The 27,864-nt window shown below is 44.1% G+C and overlaps 2 protein-coding genes across 2 annotated transcripts; one reads left to right on the top strand and one right to left on the bottom strand.

Moving 5' to 3' along the window:
- Window positions 1-1,587: 1,587 nt before the first annotated feature.
- On the bottom strand, window positions 1,588-11,571 carry LOC143324483 (neuronal acetylcholine receptor subunit alpha-7-like). The gene is made up of 11 exons (XM_076737024.1): window positions 11,471-11,571; window positions 9,452-9,606; window positions 7,995-8,134; window positions 6,597-6,641; window positions 5,922-6,031; window positions 5,762-5,841; window positions 5,322-5,489; window positions 4,575-4,769; window positions 4,018-4,104; window positions 3,761-3,870; window positions 1,588-2,989 (listed from the first exon to the last, which is right to left on the bottom strand). The coding sequence occupies exons 2-11, from the start codon at window positions 9,501-9,503 to the stop codon at window positions 2,120-2,122; spliced, it is 1,857 nt and encodes a 618-aa protein (XP_076593139.1). The 5' UTR covers window positions 9,504-9,606; window positions 11,471-11,571; the 3' UTR covers window positions 1,588-2,119.
- Window positions 11,029-26,717, top strand: adar (adenosine deaminase RNA specific). The gene is made up of 16 exons (XM_076737023.1): window positions 11,029-11,146; window positions 14,403-16,140; window positions 16,651-16,976; window positions 18,226-18,421; window positions 18,626-18,828; window positions 19,255-19,390; window positions 19,527-19,765; window positions 20,123-20,279; window positions 20,922-21,090; window positions 21,315-21,408; window positions 21,522-21,638; window positions 21,819-21,946; window positions 22,076-22,258; window positions 22,394-22,506; window positions 22,993-23,120; window positions 23,799-26,717. The coding sequence occupies exons 2-16, from the start codon at window positions 14,533-14,535 to the stop codon at window positions 24,109-24,111; spliced, it is 4,110 nt and encodes a 1,369-aa protein (XP_076593138.1). The 5' UTR covers window positions 11,029-11,146; window positions 14,403-14,532; the 3' UTR covers window positions 24,112-26,717.
- Window positions 26,718-27,864: the final 1,147 nt, after the last annotated feature.

The raw sequence follows: 27,864 nt of genomic DNA, 5'->3' as shown, positions 1-27,864 counted from the left end.
AGACAAAAGGGGCTCAGAGGGCCATTGAAATGCACAGTAAATTGCTCCAGTAGTGGACTGCCCTGCCTGCACATACTGTACTTACAATGAAAAGTTTAAAGCCAAATGAATGGCCTCAGGGCTGAGGGTTTGAGGACAACTGTGCCAAGACACCAATTAGCCAAAATTCAATCATCCATAAAGTGTTTGCATTATTTCATAGTCAATCATTTTACATGGAAATGTTTGCCAAAATCCTTGGCATAAATTTTGATCAGGACGTCCTTTGCCAATTCTGAATATATGTCCAGTCACCCCTTAACGCTGGTCTAAGTACAGTTTAGCAGCAGCAGCATGCCAGAGATGGAGGAGGAGGGATTCGCTCCTCTCCTCCTCCTCTCCTCTCCCCCTCCTCTGTCATTAATGAGCAATCAGTTAAAAACTTTATTGGCTCCTATTTGCTTTCTCAGCACATTTTCCTCCCTCCCCTGTTTCTCTCAACCATGCAACCACCTTCTTTCCGCGCTCTCCTGCATCCTCTCTGTCTCTGTGCCCCTGCATAGCCCCCCCATCTCTCTTTCTGTCTCTTTCTTCCTTTCCTTTTCCTTCATTGCTGTGCTTCATTACCTCCATCCTCCCTTTCCTCTCTGTGGCGCTTTTTCCCCTCATACCCTGCCCTTCACTCCTGCCATCCTCTGTTTCTGTGTCCTTTTGAAACTTTGATCGGAGGTGGGGGACAACATTTGATGTGTCTAGAGAGTACAAAAGACGACACAATTTATTGTAAAATTTACAGCTCCGTCTGCAACAACCTATGGGAATTCGAGTGTCCAGCACTTCTGTGAAATGTATGGCCTGATTTCCCTTCAAAGCCACGGTCGTAAATATCTGTATACAAAAGAGTGTGAGTGGATGAGTGAAGGTATGCTGTGTGTGTATAAGATAAAAATGCCTTGTGAAAAGCTAACATGACCAGTGTTTTCCCTCTTTCATGCTACACTCTGAACCTTATCTGTGTCTGCACAGAAAGACACTAATGTTCCACATCACGAACAAAACCAGAGCTTTGAAATATTTAGTCTCGCTGTAACTCTGGAAGTGTGTAATTGTGTAGTTCTGCTTTATAGAAAGTGAATGATAAAGGTAAGAAAGAATCCCCCAGAAGTGTACAACATATTTTGTAGGGATATTAGTATGTTTAGTATTAAGGTAACTTGATTGATACAGTTGCTGCAGAAATGAATCACCAGCGTCATCATCCCATTACATGGATGATGTTCAGGCTGTATTATTTTGATAAGACCTTTCTTTTTCTGGTTTTTAATCTCAGGAAGTATTCATGAGGGAAAATAACTCATCACAATGACTTTGGACAATAAAAAAATCAACTTGGGAAATCCTTAAATGAAACTCAAAATTAATTTGAAAGTCTAAAAAAGCAAATGAACAATAAAATCCTGCAAAGAAGCCCCCTTGGTGGTTCTGAAATCTGTGTACCAGAGTAATCATTATATTTAGGGAAGCGTGTAACAAAAGAGCACACAGAGACTCTGGTCTGTAATGGAAATCAGGATCCACTGGAAATCAGTGGAAGACTGTCAGCAAACAGTAAACATAATCAGCTTTAATGTAACTCTGAAAGTGTAAACTGTGAAATGTATCCTGCATGAGTGTAATCATTTTACATGCAACACATCAGTGCCCAGTTTCTCTACTGAGCATCTTCATGTAGCATCCCGCAACAGTGGTACAAATGCTTCACGACAAATTTAACACAGTCATGCGTCCCCTGTTGCATCAGTGAGACATTTGATGCTCTGATGAGAGTTTCAGTCCATTTTTTTAAAATAGAAATCATCAAAATAATCAAGGCATGAAATGATTCTTTCGCTTTTTTACGACTGGAGTGCCGCTTTTTGGGAGAAACAAACACACCAATCAATGTATGGTAATCGTATTGTAATGTTTCTGAATCACAGTCCACTCCACATGTGCCACAGTCCATTCCAGCCTACTGAAAAGGAAATATTTGCTGTTGTATGTCCCAGTGTCATTAACAGCAATTGTGCTTCCTGCAAATCTTCATCTGTATTATCCTTCAACATACCCTGCTCTCTCAAATCTCTTTGATTCTGGTCTGTCAGAGGAAATCTTTTGACAATGCTACCCCAAAGTTGGGTGCAGCCATGAGAATAGCGATGGTACAGATGATGTTGAAAACACTGAATCCCACCAGGAACAGGCGGTCGATGACAGCTGCAGCAAACTGCCACTGCTCCGCCAAACTGAGCTGCCGGTCCTGTTCCCTAACACGTTCGACTAAAAACTGCACCTCCAGCAGAAGAGCCTGCAGCTGGCTGTCTACTGCCACAGATCGAATTACACTGCTGTGGGAGTGAATGGCCGCTGATCTTCCTGCTCCACCCACAGCCTCTAGGCCGCAGGGTCCAGAGGATGTAGTCGATGGGTCAGGGTCTGGGGACACCGGAGTTTCCTGTGGGGGACTCCCAAACTTGGAAGTTTGGAGGTGGTGATGGATAGGTGTACCTCCAGCCAGTCCTCCTCCTCCTGCTGCTGCTCCCTCTCCTTCTCCTCCACCTAGTCCACTGTTAACCCTCCCAAAACTTGTTGTGCTGCGCCTCTGAAGTGGTTCCAGCTCTGCAGTGGTATGGAAGCCCATGTAAAGCAGATGACCGTTGGGCTGTGGATGTGGATTAGGGCTGGGATCTCTGTGGCTGGGATTCGGAAGAATAATAGGCTGAGAGTGGGGCCGGTGGGGCAGTGGGTGTGACAGAGGGTGGTTAAGCTGAGCCAGGCTAGCCTGCAGGGAGTTGAGGCTTTGGGGGAGAATGGAGGGCACTGGCGTGGGTATGGTGGTGGTGGTGGTAGGTGAGGACAGGGTCTTGCTCTGAGAGTCTGCCCGGCTGTTTGAAAGAGTCGGCTCTGCTCCCTCTCCTGGACGCTTCATCCGCAGGAACCAAGGAACCCACTGCAGTAGAACCAAGTGCACCTGACCCACAAGGACACAAGCTTTCTTTCTGGTCTTTATGGGCCTTCAACATATTGCTGATTAGCTACAAGCAAATCTAATATGCTTATCGTGCAAGAACAAACCTCAAGCTTTAAAACTTGGTGCAACATCATGGTGCATTATTTCGTCACATCTTCACATTATTCACTGCCTTAATCAAAATCCCCATACAGGCTACAAAACTCAGCTCTAAGGCTTTTAACTTCTCTGCATTGACTGATTTAACACAATCTCCCCCTTAAAACTGAACAATGAAATTTAACACTCTGACTTCCTCACAAACAATCCCCAGACAGTTCGGATTGGCAGTCACACCACCTTCACTCTTGTGCTGAATGCTGGAGCCCCTCAGGGCTGTGTGCTCAGCCCCCTCTTGTTCACACTGTCTACCTGTGACTGCCATCCCCGACATGGAGAGAACTCTGTTGTGGAGTTTGCAGACCACCACCACCACCGACCATATTTCAAACAGCAATGAGAATTCAGGGAGGAAAACAGCAATCTTGCAGAGTTGTGCACAGGGAAAAACCTACAGCTCAATCTCGATAAAACCGAGGAGCTTGTTGATGTTAGAAAAAGGAGGCAAGGGCACATCCCTGTCTACATCAGAGACATCACAGCTTCTGTCCAAAGGCTGTGTTTTTTGTTTTGTGTGTAGTATAAAGCAACTACAGTTTGCATTTCATTATATAACCCCATGCTGTAAAATGACAAACAAATTAATCTTGAAACTTGATTATCAAAGCTCACCAAACGCGGCATGTGTCCACTGTTGGGGTTGTGGTGATGGAACTGAAGGACGATGACTGTGGCTACCACGGACATCCCGACAATCACCATGGTGCTGGCAAAGTACTGACCTGAGAGAGGTCAGACAGGAGACAGGAGCAGAGCGCATTTCACTCTGATGCTGACAATGTACATGTTATAAACAATTTCCATTCCCCCAAAAACCACCAAGACCCACTGACAGATACACACGTGTCCCTGTACAAAAAGAAACTGACCTATCAGGGGAACAGAATCTGAAGTGGCGGGCATAATCTCTGCAACCATCAGCATGAAGACAGTCAGAGAAAGCAGAACCGTGATGCCTGGAGGCAGACACGAGACACGAGGGAGTAGTGGGTTGCAAAGAAAAATGGAGGGAAGAAGAAAGTACATGGGAACACTCAGTGGAACAGTATATTTGGTATGTCGCACTTGACTTCTCGCCACAATCATCTGTCTTTCTGACACTCTGAGGAAAACTCATTCGATTTTATTCTTATTCTCATCTTCCCTCCTGCCTTTTCAGGCTTTGTCTTCTCTCTGTCTCTTCTTCGCTCCCTCTCAGTCCTCCTGACACTGCACAAAGCCCTGCATAGCTAACTGAAAGTTTTCTAGTAATGTTGACAGAGAGACATTGTAAGAGAAGAGTGAAATAAGCCCATACTTTCATAAGGAAAGAGTAAAGAATCTCCAGCAAGAAGTGCATTTTATCTTACAGCAGATGCACCTCCTGTTTTCCATTTTCTCATTTTCAACTCCTCTCTCTACTCCACCCTCGTCTCTTTGTACTCACCCAGGCTGATCTTCTCCCCCGAGTTGGCAGGAAGCAGGAAGACCAGCAGGGTCATAGAGGAGAGGAGCACACAGGGGATGAGGAGGTTGAGAGCGTAAAACAAGGTTCTCCTTCGTAAAGTCACCACAAAGGTAACATCTGGGTAGGGCTCTGCACAGCAATCATAGAAAACTTCATGACGACCTCCAGGGACCTCTGAGGAAGATGCGGCAAAGACGGCATTATGATGCAGAAAACACCAGAGAGTGCTGAGAAAGCAAGAAACCAACATGAAAAGAATTGTATTTTGTATTATGTTGCAACTATTGAATATTTTTGACTGAGTGAGAAGGAAATGGGATGCATAGCACTGTGAAATGAGAACCACATCAAGAAAAGTTGGACATACGACCAGCATCATAAAAAGCTGTTAGTGAGCACAGCTGAAACTGAGCGCAGAATGACAGATTTCTATCTCCTTTAAATCATACCTTACTGTATTTTTGTACCATTCTGTAAGTGTATAAAAACATAAAGCCGTCAAAGCTGAGGTGTATTGCCATTTCACTTTCATTCAGTCAGTTTAGTTTCAGTTTAAAAGGCATACTTCAACTACTTAATCTACTTGAATCTAATTACAGATGTATATATAACGGCAATTAATCTTTAGGTCTTTTCAGGTCATGTACAGCACTGCATGGCAGAAAATATAAACACTGTTACTAAGCAACACTGCCTGTTATCCAGGGCCTAGACATGCCGTCTCACCCAGCAGGTCCCACTCTCCGTTAGGCATGTATCCTGACACGTCTGCCTCCTTCATCTGGATGTCCAGCAGCCAGCCATCAAATGTCCAGGAGCCAAACTTCAGTTCACAGCGCTGGATGTCAAATGGAAACCATCGCACATCCACGTTACATGTGCTGATAAATATTCCTTGAAAAGCAGGGGGGAAAAAAATAGAGAAACTAATGACAAGGAAAAATAAACATCAAAGTTAAGTAAAAATCATCCCAAGATGTAATGAAGGATGAAAAAGTTGATTCAAAATGTTGTTTGGTGCAGCCATCTGGAAGTAAGCGAAGAGGAAAATGATTGCAGTAACTCATTTGCTGCAGCATGAGAAGTACTGCGTGTATGCAGAATGACTGAAGACATAGTTTGGTTGTGAGGACAAGATGCTGATTAATAATCTGGAAACAGCTTACCTGGAGGCAGATACTCACAGAAGCCACTGGAGTTAACCAGTACATTGGTCTTGAAGGTGGCATCAAACTTATCATGAGCACTGGAGGACAGTAACACAGTGATGAGCTCGCTTATGGCTCAGCAGCACTGTGCATGTGTGCGTGTCTGTGTGCCACATACCTGTTGTAAAGCAATATGTCTGGTGTCCAGACCTGGTCAGGAGTGAAACGGAGGTTCTTAACTCCAGGATACTCAGACTGGTTCCACTGGAGGTAGTGGTCGTACCACTGCTGGTAAACACAAGTACAACACTAGTTTAATATATGAGCAAAAATATGAAAACATACAGAAATAAGCATAAAGACACAGTGTCAGCCTCATTTTCCACATTGTAATTTCACTGTTGTTATTTCAGTCTATTCTGCGCACACATCTTTTGCATGCACTGGAAGAAGGATCCCTCCCCTGCTGCGTTTGCTGGAGGAATTTTGGAGGAATTCTGGGGGAAGTATTTTTCTCATTTTTAAACCAAAGATTTAAGGGTAGGGTGTGATATGATGTACGGATTGTAAAGCCCACTGAAGCAAAATTGTGACTTGTGGGCTGTATAAATAAGACTGACTTGTCTTGAATTGACAGAGACAAATAGCTTGGTCAGTTCTCATGATATTTATATTGAAGCCATGTTTTGCAAATGTCTTCGCCCTGCTGGAGCATTCATTATCATGACACTGAATCCCACCAGACTGGGATTTTACCATGTAGCTGGTCCTGCAAGGGGTGGGGGACAAAAAGAAAAAGATTTTCACCACCCAGATCGATACCATAGTGTTAAATGTTATTCATTATACTCACCATCTGCAGCCAGGCATTCGTGGTGATGATCTGATTCTTTTCATCCTTTCAACACAAAGCACATAAGATAACTGTATTTTTATATTATTATTTTTATTTCTCATGATAAAGATTTTCAAGAGCTTTCACCAGCAAGCCAACTTCAAGAGAATGGCCCTTGATTTCTCTCTCAGACAAGTTACAAGGACATATGTACAAAAGGTAACACATAACCAAAAACAGAAAAGACAAAGAAGAAGAAGTACAGTTTTCAAAGTTAATGTTTAATGCTAAGATCTGTACTAAAATTCTGACACAGTACAAGCTGTTTCAGTTTTAATTGCTCTTTGCCTTAGGGAGCGTTGAATAAATGTATTGCTTGAAGTCTTTGGGTTAAAATAAAACATGATTTCTTGACTGTTAATTTACATTTGCAGACATGGAAATTGGCCATTACAATAACAGTGTGCATGAGTGTTTTTCTGTGTATTACTGAGACCAAACAACAAAACTCTCATCAATACGCGGTCATAAAAGAAATTCTTCACATTTGGGCAATGCCAAAACAAATGTCTTAAGACACTACTCACATTTACAGAGTTAACAGTCACTGTAACTGTCCTCTACTCTCCGAAGTGGCTTTGAAGAGAGTGTGTTTGTGTATATATGGTCTAATGGATTGTTCTGTTTAAAGTGTATTTGTTATGTTGTGATTATCTATTTTGTTTTCTTATGTAAACCATCATTTTTCAGACATGTGTAATTTAACTTTGGTCATAACATAACTTTAAAATTCAAGTCACTAAAGCTTATTTGAATTGAAACGAGAAAGGGATCCCGTTCTCATTACTAATCGCACCACACCACTGTCAGGTTTATCTATATCTCTCTATTTATCTGTATTTTTTTCTGTCCTTGTGCTGCTGCAACAACCAAATTGCCTCTCTGGGGATCAATGAAGGCTTCACTTATCTTACCTAATTCCAATTTAAGTGATCCACAGTCCTCATTCATGTGTAAAAATGCATTTCTAAGTTTGTCTAAAGATAATATCAGGCTTCAGCAATCTGAAAAATCAAGTTAGTATCGTGTGGAGTTACAGTTGTTTTAGGATGAAATTCTCTCTTTGTGTTATTAGCCCTAAAAGCTTTGGGAGACACTCACTTGATTTGACTAATTCAGACTGATGAAGCCTCGTGTCAACTTCGGACACAGTGTGTTTTTACAGTAGGATGGGTTCTTTTCACAACCAGCATGTGGAGGAGGAACTATTACAGTGACCAGTGACTCTTTAAATACATAAAACGGATGGACATGTGAGTATTGTATCCACATTAGAACCTATCCTTTGTTGTGTCTCGTTTGAATGTATTGCATGGGCATATTATTGTGTTTATGACGCATTCCTGCCATGCGTACCACATCCATGACCTGCATTAGAGTAAAGGAGAACTGAACAGTGAGAGCCTGGGAGTCGTTGGCCACCGGCCTCTCCATGGGGTTGTAGTCCCTCAGCAGCTCTCTGAGCAGGAACCGCTGGTGAGGACCCTGCAATGACACTGAACAGGGGAGGGGGAGAGGGAGTTTAATGGAGGGGAAAGGAATCGCCCAAGAAGAGCAGGAGAGAAAGTGACAGGTACAAAGAGCTGTGTCAGGAAAGACGAGGAGAAAGCACTGAAGAGAAAACACCAGCAGAAAAACGGCGTGATTACGATGATAGAGGGATTGTTTTAAGGAAAAAGCGGTGCAGAAATTGCGGGCCAGGTGAATGAAAGAGAAGGAGGAGGAGAAACAAACTATAGAGGGTGGGCTTTTCCGGATATAAGAAAAGGTACTGTTATAAAGACGGAATTGCTCTTAAAGGAGCACAGAGATCTATGGCAGAGTGGATGACACAGGACCAGAGAAGAATGAAAATGTGTGTGAGACACAGAGGAAAGAGGGCAGGAAGAAAGAGAGAGGGGAGAGCAGACAGAAAGAATCCCGCTCCTCCTAATCAATTACATCTCTGATTGATCACTGGCAGACAGTCAAAGACTTTCCACAGCCGTAAAATTTGTCAGTTTTATTCCATGCAGGAAATAGTGAGGCCATTAAACACTGAAACACCCCAGACAGACACACACACAGCACTCACGACGATGAGAGCAGGGAACTGTCTCTCCTCCCCTATAACTCCACCGCGGGCTTCGATTCACTCTTGATTGATTCTCCACAAGGCAATCACTTTGATGTGAAGGGAGTTATCATTGGTGGATATAGGATGCATGCTGAATAAGTTCAAAAAGTGCCATGCACTTTAAATAGCTGCACAATGTCTCTTCAAAACCACTTTCTAAATACTGCTAAATGCTCTAAGATTAATGCACTGACTGTATGGTGTTAAATCTATATTCACTTACTACAAGACCTTAATTAATATCAATATGACTCCGCAGATGGTATGCCTAGAATTCAGATTAATAGTCCCTAGTGTCCACAATGTCCAATCACAGTAAATTAATAACTCGCAGCCTCATAATCACCCTTCTCTTTCTCTATCTGTCTATCTATCTATCTATCTATCTATCTATCTATTAATATTCTTATCTATAATGAAAATGTACGGCTCAATAATGCTATATGCAGTAAAGATATTGACAATTCATGCTGTTTCTTTACTCATTATAAAAATATTCCAATTTTTTTCTTCTAGCTGCTCACCAACAGACTCTCTCCCGCTGTCTAAGTGAGCTGCTGTGTGCACCCTTATTAGGAACGAAGTGCTCGGTGGCACAGACATGCGAGAGCTCAGTGCAGTATGCACAGCACATGCAGAAAGCAAACACACTTGTTCGAGCACAGTCTCACTCAAAGCACCAATGAAAGTCACTCACCCCCGAGCAGAGTCGCAAGTATCAACAGCCAGAGAGCCCCAGCCTGCCACATACTGCATTCCTCTGTGTTAACAGGGAAAGAGCGGAAGGGGAAGAAATAAGGAGAGAAGATGAGGGTGAGGATTAAGAAAGGAGAGTGACATAGAGACCAGGATCTGGAGAGGAAGAAAGGTTGTAGAAAAAACAAGTGGAGAGAGTGTGGTACCGGCAGTGGCAGAGAAGGGAAAGGAGGAGAAAGGGAGAGGGGGAGAGAGAGCAGGAGAGACAGAGAGGGTGAGAAATGCAGTGAAATGAATACTCCACTGAAGAGGAGGTGACCTACAGCTCAGATTCATCCTTCATGCTTCTCTGCTCATCAATTTCTGCAGATTTTCTGATATGCACTTAATCTGCCATCACATCAGCCATCCTCTCTATTATAGCAGTCCAGGTGTGTTTATCTTAAAGCTTGGGAAGGATGTCAATGGAGCAAAAGAACAACGTTCTGCGTAAACACTCAGTGACCCACAAGGGAACAGCAAACATCTTTAAATCAGTCGAAGCGTCACACAGTTTTGAGCTGTTACAGTTTGTCACTTTCCAATTTAGACAGCCAGAAATATCTGAATGCTGCTCTGCACGAATCTGACAGCAGTACACTCACAGGGTAATGCTGACACCCACTGGATGTATTAGTAAAGTGCAAAAGTCCCATAAATTTAAGGGCAGTGACTCTGTGTCACAGCAATCTGATTTTAAGGACTTTTTAAATTATAGCTTTACTTAAAAATAGCATATAGAACAGATTTGTTATTCATCTTAAAAAATACATCATATTGAAATATGAAATACGACACAGTTTCTTTGGTCTAGAGTGTAGTAACAGCACTACAATCTGAAAATGTAGACAGGTCACTTCCACTAATATTCAGAAATGAGAGTGAGAAACTCTGACCTTTTTAGTTCATGCACAGGAGAGAAATGTTTGCTGAGGATAACAAGCGTCTGAATAAACTCATATCTAACAGCGACGGAGAGTTTGCAAACTGTTGAGAGTTATGAATTTTGTGTAAAGATGAATTTGTAAACAGGAGTTTGGCCTTTTTGTCATCTTTATTCTGCCATCCTGTCCTATGTTTATCCTTTTTATTTACCCATTTTTAATGTGTTTTATTAATTTTGTGGGTTTGATTCCTTTTTTTTTTTTTATCTTTACTACCTTTTCCTGTGCACTGCTTGCTTCGTGCTTTATAAACCTTCGTTTGTTTGTTTTTATGTGCTATACAAATAAAAATTGCATCAACCAAATTCAATATATACTTTGGGAACAACTGTGGAAGAAGAAATAACATATAGAGCGTGACCTGAATGCACCTGCTTTGGCAACATTTAATTACTATGGCCAAGGAGATGAAGCTACTTTTAATTCCTTTAATTCAAATGTACAAACTATTTTTTCCACTAACGCTATGAAAGTTAAAAACTGAGTCCATGATATTCAACCAAGATGCCAATTCAACGCTGAAGCAAATGAACACATCTCTAAAATATTCGAACCTTGCCAGTGTATTTACGTCATCCACGTGCGACGTGTAGCTGTTTGTGTCGGTCGCAAACGAGGAGCGTCACTCTTCGTGCACCAGTTCTTTGATTGTTTCGCCGCATTAAAATATTGCACATCAACACGAGCTCGCTGAGGCGAAAACACCAGTGAAGGTAATCAGTCAAAGCGACTGAGGCTCTTTAAATCATTTCCACGGCTCGGGTGAAGAGTAGTCTGTGTGTTTTGCGTTAGCAGATAAGAGACTGGCTGTGCTGCAGGCGGCAGTTGGAAATGGTGCAGTGCCAGTGCAGTGTACTGTTGTCAGTTATGAGCTAGCAGGCTAGCTAACGTTAGCTGGAGGAGGAACGATGTTCATTTGGCTGCTAGCATCACACTTTGTCCTTTATTATGACTTTGGCGTAACACGCTCAGAAAGTTAAAAATCCGAGCGCATGTGTCTCGGTGGTTTTAATGAAAATGTAAGCGTTACGTCTAACCTGTAGCTGCTGAAGTTAGCGTCGTAGCTTCATGTTCCGGCAAAGAAGAATAAGCGCAGGTTTGTTGTGTTCCTTCAAAGTCTGCGTCAAGCTAAAGCAAAGGATGACAGCGAGGACTTTTCATCAGTCACCCTGGAAGCGATCGACCGTCAAGTCTTTCTGAGATGTATCCATCTCTTTCGACTCCCTTAAACCTTAATGAACCCAAATGTTGAGTGTCACTTGTAGGAAGGGTAGGATAAATTGGCTTAGTGTTTCTGAAATTCCCGGTGTTTTATTTTTGTATGCCGAGTTAGTCCAGACATCCTGTCAAACTTTTAGCACAGTGTGAGTTCGTGTCGTCCAGATGAAGCTAACATTAACACGCAAATGTTGAACTGTGTCGACCTTTGTTCATCCTAACCTACATGGCTGAGTAGCTTTTGCAGTATTAGCTGTATTTACTCAGTATTTTGTTATGCAGCTTGGTATATTTGCACTTGGTAAAGACAGTGAGTCAACAGTAACTCATGTATGATTAAGTTTGACTGATTTGGTCACACCGGTGTGTGAGTGCAAGCTGTACAGCTTTCTAAAATTATGCTGTGCACGTCTTAAAGAGCCGATACAGCAATGTTGCCAGATCCATGTGTGAAAGGAGGTTTTGGGCACATGTGTCTGCGCTCCTCGTGGGTTTAATAGTGACCTTCACCTTATAGTACTCTCCCGTTATTCTTTTCCATCCTACCACAACCCTGATACAAGATCTCGGCGTTTTGCTGTGATATTTGTATCTCCCAAAATGTATTACATTACTATCATTCTCCCTCGTGCGTTTTATTTTTAATGTGAGAATCTGATCCGAGCATGCGATGTCTCCTCTGCCACAGTGTACTGTGGACACCGTGCGCTCAGGAGAGGATGCCCTTGTAGCTCCACAGTAACGCCGCCACATTGATCATTTGAGCTGGAGTGCAGAGCGACCTCTTTAAGCGTGGGCATTACAATACGGCCACAGAGGAGCTGTAATAGATTACTTTTTAATGCTTTATTCACGCTCTGTCTGTCTTTATGTCTATCAGTCTGTCTGCCCTTGGTGCGCCTCTGTGGGTCACGTGACCCACAATGGAAACCTAACTTTTGGTGAGAAATGAAATCGAAAGTTAACCTGTCTGTTCCCTTTTCATAGCCATTCTGTGGATTTTCCCCTTCCTTTCCCGGTGTGTCAGTGAAGCAGCGCGGTGTTACGGGCACTGAGTGTTTAGGCGAGCGACAGTACGGGTGGTCTCATCGTGGAAGCTGCGGAAAGGACCTCACTCATCCAAAGCGGAAGACCGTGCGCGCTGGGAAAAGTTTCTGCCGTTTCACAAATTGAAGAGCAGTTTTATAGTCGACCAACGTCTTAACCACAATCGGCGCTTTCTTAACGTGATTAGTCTGTGATTTGTGTCCTGAGTCTCGGTTTAAGTCATCTGATCATTGGGCAGCTGCTGGTGCAGCGACGTCAAATCCTTCCACTTTTTTCACCGCTGCCGCTTTCATTTCAGCTGCTGTAAGTGAGATCCTCATAATTGTGCAAGCACTCTGGGCCTTATGCTATCGGCCAATGTAGCCTGACGTGCAGTGAATTAGGAGCACGTACCAGGTTTCGTTTCTGCTGCTAAGCTAGGCGATAGACACAGGTCTCAGTGATGGTGGAAGGGGTCACTTTGGACATCAAGCTGCATTGGTGGTGTTTAGACGTGTCTTGACATGACCGCATTAAGTGTGCAAAAGAGTTGATTCATCAGTTGTCACATGGGTTGTCTTGCCCATGCCACTGCCCGGGCTCAAAACAGAGAGGAGCATAATGACAATGGGCTCAGAAAAACACAGAGTTGTTATTTTAGCTGTCAACTGTTGCCTTGCATCAGGGTCAAGATGAGTCAGCTCCAGCCCCATTTGGGCCCAGGGCTGCGGACCCTGTCGGGCCCTATTACTGTGATGAACCAACACTATGGTGTTCTCTATTAATGTGGCAGCGTTCAGGCCTGCTCAGCTCTATGTGACAGACCAGCGATGCTGACTGGGCCAGAGGGGATGAAACCTGACTCAGTATTGGGTGTCCCCTTGTTGTCAGTCTCACTGATATAGACATTATTGAGTGTTGTCAGATATGACACTTGAGGCTGAATCAATGTTTGTTGTACCATAGGGAGGATATTGGAATTCTGGACGATACAGTTCACGATGTACATTTCTACACATTCAGTGTTTTCGTGTGTTTTCATTTTTGGAGGAAGGAACTCTACAAAACCTTCTCATAATAGTCAGGACTGAGTTAACGACTGCATGGTTTTCTGTCCGCGGCTTGTCACTGACAGGCAGCCCTTCACATTCTTGTGTCCTTGGAACTTTTTGTCTGCATCAGTGTCTCACTTTTCCTCTCCACTATGGATCCAGATCTAGCAATAATTTGTAAGGCCAGAAATAAAACAGAATAGTCGCAAGAAGGTCTGAATTATTAATCACCATCCTTTTACCCTGGGATTAAGTTTCAGTGCGACTGGGAGAAACCATATGTCACCCTGCAGTATCCTTGTAAACTGGCGAGGCTGTGTTCTGAAGATATACACAGCTGGCCTGTGGAGAGCTTATCCTCTGGTCTTTATTTTTTCCATAATACCCAGATATTTCATTGTCCACTGTATATTTTATACCAAATTTCAGGCAAGAGCTTTGGATCATGTTAGAAACTGTGTCCTTGGAGGTGGTATAGATTCGCAAACTTATCCAAGGACACTTGAGCAGGTTGGAGGCCTGCCAGCAAGGCCTGAACTTGTATTATTGGCTGCAACAACAGTTTCATTTGCCCTCCAGGCTGCTGCTCATTTTTCCACCATTCAATTATCTGGCTGTTATTCATTTCTATTTATTAATATGCCCCTGATGTTGTCCTTTGCTTGTTTTCCAGGTGCTCTCAGCGTGCATTTGGCCTGCCCTGACTTTCCATCAGGGTCTGCTGTTTGTGCTAGAGGACATACACTCACACAGGAGCTGCACTGCCAGCTGCCCCGGCCCCCTTCACGCTCAACCCCTGCGCTATGAGCAGAGGTAGAGGAGGGCCTTCCAGAGAACACTACTACAGGCATCCACCCCCGGACCTCCAGGCCAAGGAGAATTACCACAGACCTGGCCCGGCCTCACCTTACCCTAGACCTGGCCCACAGCACACCCCATATTCAAATTACTACTACAGCCCTGCCCGTCCCGTAGGGCCCATACAGCCCCCAGCTCCTTCGCTCATCCCCTCTGCTCCACCCAATCCAAACTTCCATAAAGTAACCCCTAACCCCGTGACCCATAACAACTCACATAATCCAAATTACAATCCCAATTCCTTTCACTACCAACAGGTAGAGTTCCTGAGAGGACAGAGCTCTGAGGCGCCGCAGTTCAGAGCTCGTCCACGTGGAGCGGTACCTGGAAGGCCACCCAGTTCCTCATACCCGCCACAGTCAGGCTGTAGTAGATGTCCCAACCCCAACAGCAGCCCTAGAGGTAGAGGGGGGTATAGTCAGGACCAGAGTTTTGGATACCCAACCAGTGGAAGAGCCCTACGAGGCACCCTGGGCCCTCAACACGTGACTCACAACCAGTTACAAGGTCCAAACCACAACCAATACTCCAGCAGACAATGGTGTGTCCAAACAGACTCTGTGTGTGAGAACTTTCAGAGTTTGTCCCTTCATCGAGAAAGGCCCAACAGAGGAGTTGAAAGGTTTCACAGACATTCTGCCCCTAGCAGCTTTACTAAAGTTAACATCACTCTTACCCCTGACATCCAGGACGAGGTTCACAGGACTTTGGCTGCTTTGAAGCCAAGTGAGAGTATATCTGCAAAGTTGTTAGCCAAAAAGCTGCGTCTGCCCAAAAAGATAGTCAACAAGGCTCTGTACTCTTTGGAGCGCTCTCAGAAAGCCTCCAAGCAAGGGCTCCACCCTCCTGAGTGGACTCTTTACAGAGAACCTGTCAGAGGTGAGGAAGATCAAAACTCTGAAGAACAAAGTCCACTTTCTCATCTGTGTATCAGCTTAGAACACCCTCCTCAGGCCAAGGGTGAGCTAAAAACAAAAACAGTAGAAAACTTGGGGCAAGTCAAAGACAAGGACTCTGACACTGAATCTAGTTCTTTTAACTGCTCCTCTTTAGAGTCATCTGACTCTGAAGAATCCCAGTCGCCATCACAAGGTCAGCACGAAGAGAAACGACATCTCGTCACTACCACCTCTCCTGATCAGGAACTTAAGCTTTGCACAATGGCAGACCAGAAGGAGCTAGTTCTCCAGTACCTCCTGCATTCACAGGAGGCAACTGCTCTCAGCATAGCCAAAAATCTAGGTCTTAGGACTGCCAAGCAGGTCAATCCCACCCTATACGCCCTGGAAAAGCAAGGTGAAGTCATTAAGAATGGAGAAGTCAACCCTCCCACGTGGGAGCTCTCCACCCGCCGCAGAGAGAGAATGGAGAGGAGCATTAAAGCCGCACAGAGCACCCAAAATGAGGGGGGTCAGATGGAGGTAGAAGCTAGTAGAGATGAGAGGGGAGGAGGGTCCGTCTTTCTGCCGTCACCCCCACTACCACCAATACCAGGCCCCGAGCCAATTCCACTTCCGGAGGGTTGGATCCTAGAGCAGAGTCGTAGTGAGGCGGTATGTAAATTTTTGCTTTGTATTTTTGGACTTATTTGGTGGTGTTAAGGTAAATACAATTCTTATGAACAGATGTGCCTGTCAAATGCAGCAAGAGCAAAATGTGTAAGGGCAAAGATTCATTCAAAAGAGGTTACTCTTACAAACGATAACAAGAATAAATTACATATATATACACCCAAAAGACAAGTTTGAATTTCAACTGAACTGACTGCCAGCAATTTCCAGGTAATCAAAATATTTCCCACAACAGCATCTACAAAGATTAAAGGAATATTTTGACATTTTGGGAAATTCGCTTACTGTTTTCAGCCTTTTTGCTAAGCTAACAGGCTAATGGCTTTATCCTTATATTTACAAGACAGACATGTATAGTTGTATGCAAATTGTTTATCTATTCCTTTGAAAATAAAAAGACAGGTGAAGTGCCTGTCTTGGCAGTTCTGCAATTCCACTCTGACAAAGAGAAATCTCTTATTAACCCTTTTACCTCTACTTTTCCCTTTTCAGTCCCAATCCTCCGTTCAGCCCCCCTCCTCTACCCCATGTACAGAAGAAGAGACCAATGAAGGACAGTGGGCCACTGATGACATCCCAGAATTTCTCAACGCCATCCGCAGAGAGACAGACGCAGGGAAATTGGCAGCAGAAAAGGGCAGCAACGTTGGAACTGTGGCTGTGTCTCTGGCCGCTCCACCTCCCCAAAACCTGTGGGCCAAATTACAAGAGGTGAGATTGAAGAACCCTGTCAGCGGACTCATGGAGTATGCCCAGTATCTGGGCCAGAACTGTGAGTTCCTGCTCCTCGACCAGTCTGGACCCTCTCACGACCCAAGGTTAGTCACGTAATCTACTCTGTTTGCTAGTGCAAAGTTTTAATTGATACGAGTGATGCAATCTGGGATCATTGAAATTGAACTGCTAATGCAACATATACAATACCGACCTCATTAAATCCTAGTCTGCACATACATGTTTTTTTTATTTTAAATGGGGTGTTTCCATTTGAAGTGCTGTCAAGAGCAGGCCAGACCAACAGGCAGCAATATAACCCTAACCCTAAACCCAGGTTGGCCAATCAGATCAGGTCTCATTCAAAACCAGCAACGTTGTCGGCGGGGTCTGTCGTGACTGAGTGTTGGATTATGTAGCAGTGACGTCCGTAGCACATTCTGATGCCTCTGTCCCTCAATATAGTAGAAGAGCCTGTTAGCAAGGTTAGCTCCAGCACTATTTTGACCACATCTGCCATTGCACAAAATCGCTTCATATGAACAAAGAGGATGAGGACGCACAGTCGCTGTCACAAGCAAATAACTCTGTTTCCCTGTTAACACTGCAAACAGAGTTTCTGAATGTCTTCACCCTGGAAGGAGTTATCCAAAAGCTCCTGTTTCATTGACCCAAAGCTGCATTTGCGTGTGGACCAAAATGCATAGAAATAGCTATGTTTTAAGAAATACCCATGTACGTGTGCTCTGGGCATAGGTAAATCAGGTTTTGACCAATCAACTTTAAATAAGTGTTTTTGTTAATACAGTGTGCCACAGACTCAGTCGTCAGTGTCACAGTAATCTCTTACTTCAGTTAACTTTACACAAAAAAATTAAGATACTTCAATGTAGAGTGTAAATATTGGACAAAGAGAGTACTGATATCAAAAGCAGTGAATCATCAGCAGATGCTCTGAATTGAGATGTCAGGAAGTAGAGAGTTGGGTCAGTGAATCCTTAAATCTAACACTTGGAAGTATGTTGAAATACACTAGATTTACACAATCCTCTGCAGACTTAGTGTGTTGAAGTGCCATCTGTTGTTTCATTATGTGATATGCCTCATATTTTGTTTTTCCACCCACATGTTTGTTACCTTCTGTAAAGCAACTGGTGACAAATGTATCGATTCAAAGTCTGCGAGGCATAAATCTGCCTTAATGAAGACATAGTATGATGCTGCCAGTGAAGAATGAAAATTACTTTGCTTGTCATGCGACTCGATAGTCGCAGAAAATTGTAGCTGCTCTACTAACCATGTATGGACAGCTCACTGTGTCTCACCTGTGTATTTTTTTCTCCCTTTTGTCAGATTCCGTATGCAGGTGATGCTCAACGGGAGACTGTTTCCTGTCGCAGAAGCTTCCAGCAAGAAGGTTGCGAAAAAGGACGCTGCTGCAGCCACCCTGCGCATCCTCATGGGAGAAATGCAGGGAGGAGCTAGCGTAGGGGACGAGGGAAACACAGCCAGCTTGGACCAAGTGATGGATCTACTCCCAGACACCAGCGTAAGATTGTGTTCAAATGTGTGGAAATAAGCCCCCGTCAGCTATCTAAAGACTTGCTTTAAGCCCTTGAGATTGGTCAGGCACTTAACATGTGATGGTAAATAAATTGCAGAAATGCAGTCACGATTTAAAAAAAAAAAAAAAAAGAAAAGAAAAGAAAAGAAATAGCATTAATTGAATATTGTCTCCTCCACTGTCTGCTAGGGGCCAACTGAAGGCATGGGGGGAATTTGTGGGACTGGTAGTGTGGAAGGGATGGGAATGGTGGAAGGACCTCGCCAGCCACTGTCCCGCTCTCTGCCTGGTGGGAAGAATCCAGTGTCTGTCCTGATGGAGTACAGCCAGCGCAGCGGAAACCCCATCGAATTCATCATCACTGGGCAGGCAGGTCCACCACATGACCCAAGGTACTGGCTCCCTCACCTCCCCATGAATCTGTCCCCCACACTGCAGGGTCCCTCTGTGGTCGTTTATTTCCTCCTCGGGGAATCAGTTGAGTTATTTCTGTTCATTCCGTCCCCATTGCTGTAATCAGCTGACGAAGACACAACACCATCTCTGTCCATTCACTCTTTACCACTCTTTCTTTTCATGATCCATCGCTTTAGGCAGCAGACTGGCAGAAATGATATAAACTTGTTTTTTCCCCTGATCTCTTTTCAGAAATGCTGCATACATTTATCTCCATCACTAGTACCCCATAAGCTCCACTTGTACTGAGAAACTCTCATTTATCCAAATGTCCTTAGTCACAAATCTGGAACTCAGTAACGTGTGATGTCACGTTTGATCTCAGTTACAAAACCAAACCAAACCCTCCGTCCTGTGCTCAGGTTCATGTACAAGGTGAAGGTCGGAGAGAGCTTGTTTTCAGAGGCCTCGGCTCCGAGCAAGAAGGCAGCCCGCCAGCTGGCAGCAGAAGAGGCCGTCAAAGAATTAATGGCTGACGGGAGACTGCAGCTCAACAAGGTGAGGAGTGAGAAGCAGAGAATAACTCAAGTTGTTCATTTGTGAATTAGTGGAATGACTTCAGGAATACAGCAGATCGCCCAGGCCTCTGTCGCACTGTCATGTTCCACTAACTCTCCCCTTTCTCCCTTTCCAGCCCCAGTTGCCCCTTGGTTCCTCCAGTGATAGTGATGGCAGTGGTTCTGGGACCACATGTCCCTCTTTGCCCCCCCTGACAGCAGATGAGTTGCGAGCAGCACACGAGGCAGGGGTAGGGGACCTCATCAACCACCTAAACAACAATGCAGTATCCGGTCTGCTGGAGTACGCTCGAGCTCGGGGCTTCGCTGCTGAGATCCGACTGGTGGGCCAGTCTGGGCCCCCGCATGAGCCTAAGTAGGTGTGAACGGCACAAAAAGTAACATTAACATATACGCACTGGGTGAAAAAACCCAGCTTCTGCCTAGGTGTGCTTGGAAAAACATGTTTTTTGTGTACCTGAGAAAAATGTAATTTCTCTGATAATTTAAAGTTTTGGCTCATTTCTCTGGAAAGGAAACAGGTCGATTGGTAACAGGTGAGAGTATCATGATTGAAAGGACCTTGAAAGGCTCAGTCAAAATGCTCCAATTTATGTTTGTGTTTATCTCCCAGTGGTTTTTAAAAAAGCACACTTTTCATGAGATCTTTAGGTCTCCAGTCTCCAGTCAAGTCCTCGTCTGATTTCCCGTCTCTTTGCTCTCACCTGCTCAGGTTTACCTACCAGGCCAAGCTGGGCGGACGCTGGTTCCCTCCAGTGTGTGCATCCAACAAGAAGCAGGGAAAACAGGAAGCGGCAGACGCTGCTCTACGGGTTCTGATTGGAGAAGCTGAGAGGGCAGCCCGCACGGGGGAGCTTATCCCAGCAGAGGTACTGACTTTTCAGTGTTTTCACATTTTCTGCATGTGCCAACATCTTAAGATCCCTCTCTGGCTCAACATGGCGATGACGCGGTGCAGAATGGCGTGAGAGAAATTGCAGAGGCATGTCAAGAGACTGAAAGCTTGAGCTTCAATTTGATCACAGCAAACACCTGCACCTCACTTGAGCAAAACTGATTCACTGGCAGAGTAACAGCATAAATGTCCACATGAATAACCTGTAACCTCTTTAACACATAACCATTCTGAAGTAAACTACTCCCACAGGCAATAAGTCAACCTATTTACCGCCTCACAGTACATAAATCACTTCTGCTCACTGCATGGCTTTAGTTTTGTAGCAACTATTGGAAGTATTTGGGTGTTATGTTTGTTTGTTTACTACATACTCAGGCAGCCTGGCTTAGATATGTTTTTAAAGTCAGAATAATTGACTATGGTAGTTTTCTGAGACTCATCATTGGATTGCATGGTCGAATACATTTTGGATATCACCAGATATTAAATCCTTTCCTTTCTATTTTGCCTGTCCTGTCCTGTCCTGTCCTGTCCTGTCCTGTCCTGTCCTGTCCTGTCCTGTCCTTTCCTGTCCTGTCCTTTCCTGTCCTGTCCTATATACATCCCTCTCTAGCTTCCAGTGAGTGGCAGCACTTTGCATGACCAGATAGCGATGTTGAGTCACCAGCGTTTCAACGCCCTGACCACACGTATCCAGCACAGCCTTCTAGGACGCAAGATTCTGGCCACCATTGTCATGCGGAGGGGGGAGGGCCTGGGGACTGTTGTCAGCCTGGGAACCGGTACATCCTTTAATTGTGGCATATAACTTGTAAAGCAAAATGGAGCTGGTAATAACATGGAATGTGGTTGTTGTCACTGAATTTTTCCATGATATGAGGAAGTTTTATGGATTTGTGTGCTTACAGGCATGCACTGTTAGAAAGTTAAAACAGAGCAAGGTCACTGCAGGCGTTGCATTGTTGTGTTGTTTGACATTGAACACGTTTCTCTTCTTTTCTGTCAGGAAATCGCTGTGTTAAAGGGGAGGAGCTGAGCCTTAAAGGGGACACCGTTAATGATTGCCACGCTGAAATCATCTCCAGAAGGGGATTTGTTCGGTAGAAATAGATCTTTCTCTTTGTCAATGTTCTGAAAATACCCTGCTCTTCTCCCAGACCCAGTCGGAAGGACATTATTTATAAGTCTAAGTCACCATCTCCTTTTCCCTCAGGTTTCTGTACAGCGAGCTGCTCAAGTACTATGACGGCACAGACGACAGTATATTTGAGCCAGCCGAGAACAATAAACTGCAAATCAAACCTGACATCACCTTTCACCTCTACATCAGGTGAGCGTATCAGATGTTTTCTTTCTCCTCGTTCACCTCCACCCATGCTCTCCTCTTTCATTCCTTTCCCTTCCATCAATGTTTCATGTTCGGATCAATGTGGCACGTCCTGTTTTCAGCTGTCATTACGGTGTCTGTGTCATGTCAATACATTATGCCTCTTCTTTCTCTCACCCGTAGCACGGCACCTTGTGGGGACGGCGCTCTGTTTGACAAGTCTTGCAGCGAGGCAGGGGATGAAGTCGAGGGCCATCAGCCTCTGTTTGAAAATGCTAAGCAGGGCAAGCTCCGCACCAAAGTGGAGAACGGTGAGAGATGAGACTGACACACAACTGACTTCACAAATACATGTCAGTGCAGTGTATGGAAGCAAATGATTCCACTCCCTGTAACCTTCTGTCTGTCTGTTTGTGTGTGTTTGTTGTTGCTTTTGCCAGGCGAGGGCACCATCCCAGTGGAGTCGAGTGCCATTGTGCCCACATGGGACGGCATCCAGCACGGCGAGAGGCTGCGTACCATGAGCTGCAGTGATAAGATCCTGCGCTGGAACGTGTTGGGTCTGCAGGGGGCGCTGCTCACCCATTTCTTGCATCCAATCTACCTGAAGTCCATCACGCTTGGTAAAACATACTGTTACTCTGGACCGAAGAGCAGACAATGTGACAGCAGTAAAATTGGATGAATTCCCACAGTTACATCGCTTCGTGTCTCAGATGTCTGTTCTACAACGTGTCTTTGCTGTTCTGATCTGTCAGGCTATCTGTACAGCCACGGGCACCTGACGCGTGCTGTTTGCTGTCGACTGGCCAGAGACGGTGAAACATTCACGCAGAGCCTCCCTAATCCTTTCATGCTAAACCACCCGGAGGTGAGTTTTTGGCAATGTTGCACGTGGATATTAATCAGGAGTATCGAGGTCATTCTCACTAAACAAATCAATTAAACTGACAACACTCCCATTTGTGCCGTCACAACTGTTTCTCCGTTGCTCATCTTCTTTAAATTTGGCTCATCCATCAATTAACAGAAAGCAGGTAGGTCACTATCAGAGCGCCGGGCGAAATGCCAGTTCAGCTAAAACTACAGTTGTAGTGTTCTGAACACTTTCTTGGCTATCATTCACACATCAGCGACGCTGGTTGAAACCACCTTCCCTAATCAACAACACGCAGCATGATGCGGCCGTGACACTGACACACGCATTACACAACGCAGCTCCTGTGACACGCTCTGTTTGGAATTGCTGACTCACATTGGAAGGCTAAATTAGCCTGATTGAACAAAATATACAAAAGCGCTCTCTCTCTCTCTCTCTCCCCCATCCCTTCTCCCACACCACCTGGTTGGACTGTAGGTGGGCCGGGTGAGTGTGTACGACTCCACACGTCACACGGGCAAGACCAAGGAGTCCAGTGTGAACTGGAGCTTTCCAGACCAGCACAGTGTAGAGGTGCTGGACGGGACCACAGGCAAACTGGATGGGTATGCAACTAAACCAAATCCTATCGCTGCTGATGGCAGCACACATTGTTTATTAATAGCTTTGAGTTGGTTGTACAGTATGTTGTTGTCCACTCAGCCTCTTACTGAAAAAGTGCAGTGCTGCTGTTGAGTGTTTTTGTCTTTCTCTAGAGGCTGGCAATTACTTTAGAGTTTGAATTTAAATAAATGTTCCCAGTCGCTCAATCTGCCTCGAAAATGCTTCCCAGAAATGTGATTGTGTTTTTTCATCTATATGAGTTATTGATCGTTGTGACAACATATTATCCCTGGAATTTGTTTCCAGAAACTTTATTTGAAGAATTCAAATCCCAAATATTTCGAAACCGCTGCGAACACAACGTCCTATGATAAGAAACATGAGCTGTGGCCAACTATGACAAAACATGCACATACATACAGCATTTTTTTTTTTTTTTTTAAGTTTTGGATCATCTCAAGCGATCTGTTGTATTCACCAAAAACTGTCACCACAAGCTTAATTAAATTTTAATTAAATCCCCCAAAACAGTGAGCAGCAGGCAGTTTAGTAAGCTAAAGAGGAAACACTGCATGATCAGAGGGAAAAATGTGTCATGCCAGCTTGCCAATCTATGTTTCCTGTGATTGTCACACTACACAACACTCAGCTTAAAGGGCTATCTAATGTCTTCCCTCTAGGAACAAACTGGCCGTGTCCAGGGTGTCCAAGTCCAACCTGTTCGGTCTGTTCCGCTCTCTGTGCCAGCAGTGTGGCCGCACTGACCTCCTCTCCCTGCCCTCCTACTCCCAGGCCAAGATGTCGGCCACGTCTTTCCAGCTAGCCAAGCAGCAGTTCTTCCAAGCTCTCAGCGTCCACGGTTACGGCGCCTGGATCGGGAAGCCGCTGGAAGAGAAGAGTTTTGAGGCAGGGGAGGGAACCGGGAACAATGGAGCAAGTGTCCCTGTGGGATACAGCAGTAGTAGAAACGGAGGGGCAATGGACTACAAGTAAGAAGAGGTGTAGGATGGTGCATACGAATACGTGGGGGGGGAGAAAAGCACAAGGCAGGGGCAGACTGAAGGAGTGGGTGTGAAGGGAAAAAGGACAATCAAACAATGCGTAGCCAGCAGTCAGAACTGTATCTTGTGGTGGAACATGGTTTAAGGCTGCAGAAGAAGAGCGATGGAAAAGGACAGGAAATGAGAGGAAGATGGCAAGGGCAAAGCCTGAAGGATGAGCGGGGTCACAGAGAGTTTCGGAGAGATCCACAGGGTGTACAGAATATTGTAAACACTACATGAAAAAGGAACTGGTTTGAAGTCACCATGGCAAACAGTGCTACCAATCAAAAATGGCTGCGTTTGCCAGCTTCCTTTATACTGTTTATAACTATGGTTTCAGATTGTAATCTCAGTCGTTTTCCTTTGTCATTACGGTGTTTTGTTTGTCATATGCTGCTGTTATGTTTCCACTGGTCTGCTTGATTCGTGAACTCATTCGGTTCTTTGACCATTGCAGCTGCAGTTTGGACCCAGTCGATTTGGCCCCTTCAGACTGTTTGTTGTCTAATTTTTGCCATTGGAGCTCAAGTAGCTGACAAGTGCTGCTAATTGGCATTCAACCCAATGGGACCTGCCATGTAGCAGTGCTTGTAATTGTGATTACGTTCATTTAGAGTTTAAAGGCAGAGTGAGTAGGATTTTCCTTGAAAAAATAGATAACATGTAGACTCATACAAAAAAATAATCCCTCTCAATCATCACTTATTGCCCACCAGAAGTGTGTCTGTACCCACGGAGACTCTGCCCCCTGCCTGAGTTTTCATCGTTTGCTGTGTTTGGGACATTTCTGGGCATCAACCTTTGGGCACTGGGTGTGTAGCCCCCAGCCAATAGCAGTGTGAGGGAGGGACTTAATACAAACATGGCAGGTGCCAGATCATAAACACACATCCAAGAGGAAGTCACGAGCCTGGGGTGAGGGGCCAACTTTGAATGCTGCGTTTACAAACCCACATATCCTACTCATTCTGCCTTTAGCTCCTGTGTCACGCAGTGCTTGTTGTTTTTGGAACAACGTGACGCTCTCAGCAGGAAACTTGATTTTTGAAACTCGCACTCAGCCTAGTTAGATGTCATGAGTCGGAAGTTAGTCCTTGCTCAGCGAAGTCCCAGCTTTCATTGCACACAAGAGGCTTTCACTGTACATAAGAATATCAATGCCAGCTTATATTCTGATCAGTGACTCAGACATTTACTGGCCAGCATCTGAGGCTTTAGCTCATGTACATACTCCGAAGCCTTCGATCAGGCCGTCTCTGAGTAAAAGTTAAAGTTACTGTACGTCCTCAGATGTTCATGCATCTGCATATTGTTAACATGGTTTCCATTAGCGTAGCATTGGTCAGTGTGGCCCTTTGATCAGTCCCATCAACTCACTGTGCTTTTGTGTTTTTCTAGAGAAAGAACTGATGTCATGACCTCCAAGCAGTACAGTTGTTCTTGTGTGTTTTTGAGTATTTCTCCTGTTTGTCTTTACTTCTGTCTATATGTTCATCAGCAGCTGGCCATGCTAGCAAGTCCTGGAAAGTCTCAACTGTCCTGCCTGCGTATTGTTTTGTACACCTCAATACAAAAAGGCTTTTCAGTCGTCTTGCGTGGCCATTTCATGATGACTGCTAAGTGAGCGTGGTTCTGTTGTCTAAGGAGAACGTCTCGTCTGTTCTCGACTTGGTTAAATGTAGATGGATGGTGCAATATATACATCAGGTATATACAGATACATCAACACACAGATGTACAGTGGGGTTCAAAAGCCTGAGTCCACATCCCGAAACTCTCATTTATCAAGAGCTAACCAAAATGTTTTTAGTCAGCTAATTAATTTCTTAAGCAATTGTGTTATGTTCTTTTATTTATTTTTTTTATTAATCCAGTAAGTAAATGAAACTTGTGTGTCAAGACTTCTCAACATTTGTCCTCTGCACTTGTATTGGACAATGATGTGCAGGCTCGTTAGAGAATCACAAATCACGTGAGAATCCTCATTATTCGAGCACTCCTTCACAGCATGTCAGAGACGTACTGTCATACATTCGCTTGTCTCTCACTGATGTATACTGTGTTTGAGGTCTGCCATGTCAGTCATTGTCTTGCTGGAGAAGTTTAAAGCTGTAAGTGATGATATGCCTCTGTAGAGCCGAGTGGCGCCTCTCTCTGGTCACTGTGTGTAGATCAGTTGTCCTTCCTAAAGATTAGAGACATTAAAGACATTTTGATTAATGTTGGCACTAATTGTTTGTGAATAAAGTGCTTTAAAAGATGAATATTTTTATTCATTTTGTAATCTGTCATTAAAATGTACAGTTCTTGGTAGTGGACTCAGGTTTGGACCCCACTGTTTGCAAAAATGTATGTTTGAGTATATTGCTGTATATACAGTATGTCTGTGTGTGTATGCATATGTATAGGTTTAATGTATAAATTTTGTAAATCATCTACAATTGCTTTTCTATCTTTTTTTCCTGATGTTTTAATTAAATTGCAATATGCTGTTTTTTTACCAATAACATTTGAAAAGTAAGAAAAATAATAAAATAAGTAGCATTGTTTCACTGGAGTGATGCGTCTCTGGCATTTTCTTCATATCAGAGTCTGCTATACTGTCATTTATCTCTTACCTCCTCCAGAGAAGTACTTCCTTCACCCAAGGCTTGAGTTGTCTGAATGATACAGGGGCTTTGACTTCTTAAGCTGTTGTTGAGGGGACTGCTGGATTGACTTTTTTAAGTTGAAAGTTTGAGTTGGAAATGCTACTTTTTACAGCAGGGCCTCTTCAGCGTGGCATTTAGATCCAGTCTGCCTCCAAATAGCTGCGGAGCCTATTGCAATGCTCCGAAGGATCAGCAGATGGAAACATGTCCTCACCTTTGGGCCGTAGGCTGTGTGCATGCATCCATGTGTGGAGTGGAGAAAGGCTACATGCAATCAGCCCGCGTGACCTGATATTCATAGTGGACGCTCAACCAAATCTAGTAGATCTCCTTACCAAGATCTGTGTAGTCCTGACATTTATATTATCTAAAGACCAGCACATTGTATTATGTGGGCTCATCACATTAATTCCCTGATTCTGCAAGATATTTTAGTCCTTTTGCTTTTATTTTCAGGCTGTGTAAGTCTGACTATGTGTCTCTGCTTCTACCTAATGTCACTCTTGGACCTTAAAGGTGAGGATATTTTGGCCAGAACAAGAATTAAGATCAGAATTAGTATAATAGATGAGTATTGTATAGTAAAATGTGCATTCGATTGAACTAAGAAGCAGGGCAACCAAGTAGCATCTAACCAGGTGCACACAGCATCAAAAATGCATATAGAGATATATAAAGATAAACAATTGATCAGTAGACCAGTGAGGTAGTGATAGTAAGAATGAATGAGATCTACACAAATTAAACAAAAGAACATACAAAACGTAAAGCAGCTATGATAATAAAGATGAGGCTCAACAAAAGGGAGATTAAGGAACTCAAAATGTGCCTATTGGTGCATTCTTTCGTCGATGTCAGTTAGGTGCTGTAAAACCATGATGCTGGATAATACTGATACTCCTCGTCGTTTCAGCAGTGTCTTAATGTGATGCAATAACACTTTGAACATTTGAACAAGCCATTTAGAGCTGTTGCATGGTGTGATGCATCACTGGGAACAAACAGTAATGTTCAGTGCCTCATCCTGAATCAGCTTTGTGTAGCATTAGATG

This window comes from Chaetodon auriga, chromosome 8, assembly GCF_051107435.1.
Source record: "Chaetodon auriga isolate fChaAug3 chromosome 8, fChaAug3.hap1, whole genome shotgun sequence".
Taxonomy (NCBI): Eukaryota; Metazoa; Chordata; class Actinopteri; order Chaetodontiformes; family Chaetodontidae; genus Chaetodon; species Chaetodon auriga.
Note: the sequence above shows the minus strand (reverse complement) of the source record. Positions and strands in the feature narration are given on the sequence as shown.